Source organism: Triticum dicoccoides, chromosome 5B (genome assembly GCF_002162155.2).
Source record: "Triticum dicoccoides isolate Atlit2015 ecotype Zavitan chromosome 5B, WEW_v2.0, whole genome shotgun sequence".
Classification (NCBI taxonomy): domain Eukaryota; kingdom Viridiplantae; phylum Streptophyta; class Magnoliopsida; order Poales; family Poaceae; genus Triticum; species Triticum dicoccoides.
In genome coordinates this window covers 719,972,651-719,977,385 of record NC_041389.1, presented here as the reverse complement: position 1 = coordinate 719,977,385, position 4,735 = coordinate 719,972,651, and the positions used below count along the sequence as shown (strand labels likewise).

At 40.7% G+C, this 4,735-nt stretch overlaps 1 protein-coding gene across 1 annotated transcript in view; it reads left to right on the top strand.

The window, feature by feature from the left end:
• The window catches only part of LOC119312971 (putative disease resistance protein RGA4), a 6,892-nt gene that overhangs the window by 404 nt on the left and 1,753 nt on the right, over nucleotides 1-4,735 (top strand). The window contains exon 2 of the mRNA XM_037588771.1: nucleotides 1,181-4,655. Coding sequence (XP_037444668.1) covers nucleotides 1,192-4,602 — 3,411 coding nt within the window. The 5' untranslated portion in view covers nucleotides 1,181-1,191 and the 3' untranslated portion in view covers nucleotides 4,603-4,655. The remainder of the gene's footprint in view (nucleotides 1-1,180; nucleotides 4,656-4,735) is intronic.

Below are 4,735 nucleotides of genomic sequence, written 5' to 3'. Positions count from 1 at the left end.
TATATACCTTGTTTTGTTTAGTAATTTTGTTTCAGATGTATTGATTATATGCTTGAAGCTTTTAAGTTTAAGGTGTTTCTAGTGCATATTGCAAAATTTCTGTATGATATGTTCATCTCTTCAAGTTATACCGATATGCAGGCTTGTGCCTGTGACGAATTTGCTAGATTTGATCATTTACAACACTACCTAGAGAAGCCGTTTTGCAGAATTTCATAGGCACTCGAGGAATGAAGTCTGCTTTCACAAGATTCGAGTACAGGGCAACTCAAGAGCTAATTTCTGATGCGTATACATAGAAAAAAAATTGGGAAAGGTGTGACAGCTCCCGGGTGCAGGGGCACCCTCATGAACAGTAACTTGAAAACAAGATGAAAAAAAATTGAAAAATTCTGAAATTTTGGGGGATCAAATATGATCAAACTTTTGATGTTCTCGCAAATTTTCAGCCAGAAAAAGCACTCGAGGAGCCCTCACAAAAAAAAACTGATTACTGCTCAAAAGTACACATAACTTTGAACACTGATTTTGTTTTTTTTTCGGCGAGGGCTCCATGAATGTTTTTTGATGCTAAAACTTTGCATGAACGTTGAATGTTTGATCATATTTGTTCCCCCAAAGTTTCAGATTTTTTTTATTCTTTTTTCATATTGTTTTGAATTTACTGTTCATGAGGGTGCCCCTGCACCCGGGAGCTGAAAGTCCAGTCTCAAAAAAAATTAACTTCCTTTGTAGGTGTTGTGTGTCAACATTAAATAAATTGAAATGTCACCAATAAAATCTAATGCCATGTCATATTCTTCGGAGTACATAATTTGTTGGGTGATGATCTTGATCAAAGAACTGATACATAAGTAAGTATCCAGGTCAATCAACGGATAGATTTTTGAACAGGTGACTAACTCAATGATTGACAAACTGAAAAACACTCTTCCTGTGGCAAGGTCTAAAAGGCGCTTATCTCTAGTATTGCCTACCAATTCATACAGGAAGAAAAATTCGTCAGGTTACCAAATGCTTGAAAAGTTTGTTTTTACGCATTTAGTGGCCTGTATAGTTAGGCAGAGACCTCCTTGCCGAAATGAAGCTCATTATTAATATGCTCATCCCTTCCTTAACATGAGACAACTTTGCACAACTTCTTACAGACATGTGCTAAAAAATTATATCATTATTGCAGGGTTCCAAATCATGCTGTCTGCAGCTGTAGAGCAGATAGCTGGTGGTTTCTCATCTGCAGTTATTCAACGTGTTGTTGACAAGACAATGGACTTCCTCGAGAGCAACTACAATGTAAGCCATGCTACTGAAGAGCTTCTGACCAAACTCCGCACAAGCCTCACCGTCGTGAAGGCCATAACCGAGGTGGCTGACAACCAGCTTATCGTCAGCACTAGTCTTACCAACTGGTTGAGGAACCTCCACAGTGCTGCCTATGAAGCGGAGGATGTGCTTGACAGATTTGATTGTCATGAGATAGTTGCCGGAAAGCGCAAGGTGAGTGAGCTCATTTCATCATCCGTCAGGGCCCTCAAAAGTTTGATTGTGCCTGATGAGAGTATGAAAAGGCTTGAATGTGTTGTGCAAAAGCTAGACCACCTTTGTGCAACGTCCAACACATTTGTTGAGCTAATGAAGCAGAGTAATTTAACCACCATGAAGGAGGAAGGAATTCGGAGAGAGACTACTTCTCGTGTTCCAGTTGATGTCAAGGTGTTTGGCCGCGATGAAGTTCTAGAGTTGATACTGAAAATTATTTTGGGTTCATCTAGCTCTGAACCAGAATCCAGCAGCTTAAGAGCAAAACTTGGGGCAAGGTACTGCGTTGGCGGTGTTGATGTCGTCCCAATTGTTGGTATGAGCGGGGTTGGGAAGACAACCCTTGCTCAAATTATTTACAATCATGAAAATGTGAAGCTTTACTTTAAGCACAGAGCATGGGTGTATGTTTCAAAACACTTCAGCATGAAAAGGACATTGCAAGAGATGTTGTGCTCTTTTAAAGGAAATGATTCGTCTTTTGACTACACTGATAGTTTGGAAACAATTGTCAACAATATTCAAAATGTCTTCCACCCTGAAGAAAGGTTCCTTCTTGTGCTGGACAGTGTTTGGGATGAGATGTGTGACCAGTGGAGTAGTTTGCTTACTGCCATAGCTCGTGAAGTGCCAGGAAGTGTAGTTGTTGTCACAACACAAAGCAAAAGGGTTGCCGACACAGTGGCGACAATATGTCAAGTTCCACTAGCACCTTTGCCATGGGAGAGTTTTTGGCCAGTGTTCCAGTATTATGCATTTGGCACAAGCAATGTTGTGGTTGAGAACAATCCGACTCTTTTGTTTATTGGTGAGAAAATAGCAAGAAAACTAGAGGGTCTTCCATTAGCAGCAAAAGTAATGGGAAATCTATTGAGGTCTAGATTAACTATAGACCAGTGGAGAAGCATCCTGGAGAGTGATTGGTGGGACCGGAGTGACGTTTTATGTGAAATCCTTCCATACATGGGAATTAGTTATCAAGATCTACACCCTAGACAGAGGCAGAGCTTTGCTTTCTGTTCGATCTTTCCACAGAACTACTTGTTTGATAAGGATAGATTGGTCAGTATGTGGATTTCTCATGATTTCATCCAACACAGTGGATTTGATGGAACTAGATTAGAGGATATCGGAGATCAGGTTTTTGATGAACTTGTACAAAGATCATTTTTTCAGTCTACATTCGACAACAAGAGGTACACTATGCACGATCTAGTAAGGGCTCTTGCAATTGCTGTTTCTTCATATGAATGCTTCTTCCACAAAGAGACCTCCCAGAGAGCATCACCAACTGTTCGCCACTTGGCTCTGCAAGTTGGCAATCAAATGCAAATTCATGAACTCAACAAGTATAAGAATCTGCGGACAATCTTATTGTTTGGCCATTGTGACAGTAATGCAATTTGTGATGTTGTGGACAATATGTTGGTCAACTCAAGAAGCATTCGAGTGTTAGACTTGTCTCATTTGGAGGTGATGACGAATATGCTGCCTAGCATTGCATCCTTGAGAAATTTGAGGTTCTTAGATCTTTCTTTCACAAGATTCAGCAATTTGCGCAACTTCCCTTGCAATCTTCAAGTTTTATACCTCCGTGGATATGCTCGCAATACTATTCCTCAAACCATCAACATGCTTGCCAACTTACGGCACTTGTATGTTGATGCTACAGCTCTCTCTCTGATTCCTGGTATTGGGCAGCTAAGTCAACTTCAAGAATTGGAGAACTTCAGTGCTGGAAAGAGAAATGGATTCATGATAAGTGAGTTGAAGTACATGCAAGAGTTATCTGGGAAACTTTGCATCAGTAACATCCACATCATCAAGAACAAACATGAGGCAATGGATGCCAATATGATTGAGAAGAAGCACCTTGAGGCCTTGGAGTTGAAGGGGAGAAATGTATCCAAAGATGTACTTGAAGGATTGCAGCCACATCCTAATCTGCAAGAGCTCATGATCGAAGGTTACGGGGCCACAAGTTTCCCGAGCTGGATGTTAGAAGCTCACCTCTTTACAAAACTAAAGTCCCTTTATGTTGGAAATTGCCGACATCTAGTTGTACTTCCACCATTTGGAAAGATCACTTCACTCAAGCATCTCACTCTAAATAACTTGCCGTCAGTGAAGCAAGTTGATGGAACATCTTTTGATTGTTTCCCAAATTTGGAAGACTTAAAAGTTTCTTTGATGACATCATGGACAAACTGGTCACATGCAGAAAGTGATCATGGCCCTCTACTTCAACGCGTCACAAGGTTTGAACTTCATGATTGCCCTTTGCTGAAAGAAGTGCCTTATCTATCATTCATGTCTTCGCTGTCAGAACTTGACATCTCGGTTTGTGGGGACTTTGTCAAGGCACTGCCACAATATGTACAACTCTTGACACATCTCAAAAAATTAAGCATGTCTTTCTGCGATCACACACTCCTACTCTCTGGGCAACACTTGAAGTCACTTGAGTATCTATATCTTAGAAAATGTGGAGGGCTGCGTTTGATTGATGGGTTACACTGTTTCCCCAACCTCAGGAAAGTTAATGTTTATGGTTGCCCCAACATTCTTACTGAATTCTCTGACCAATCAACTATACAAGATGAGCAGAGTGGACTTCGACTGACCAATATGGTTACAGATTACAGCTTGTTCAATAGAAATTGTTTTCTGCCTTCGGTGCGAGATCTGCTCATCGCTTATATAGATGACCTTTATTTTACCCCAGAGCAGGAGGAATGGTTTGAACAGCTAATCTCTGTCGAAAAAATCGAGTTTGGTTTCTGTAATTTTCTGGAACGGCTCCCTACTACACTAGCAAGACTTACCTCATTAACAATACTTCATCTCAAATGGACAAGACCAGTTTCCCTGGAAGGAGTTGTACCACAGAACCTCCAAGAATTGGTCATGAATGGCTTTTCGGGTGAGACAGAAAACAATTTCAAACCTGGAGGATCAGAATGGGTAAACATTTCCCATGTTCCATATATTCGGCTTAATGACAAGACAGTCCAAAATCTGTCAGTTAATGCTGCCTCATCATCCTCAAACCACCAAAGTTAAGCAATGATTTATCTGTTCTCCTTGGCTGCCTCCGTGTTAAAAATAATATCTCTGTAAGTAACCACATTTTCTGCTCTGTAAATTCTTATGATTGTTCATGTCAAGGTTTCTAGGGTACTACGCCCCCCCCCCC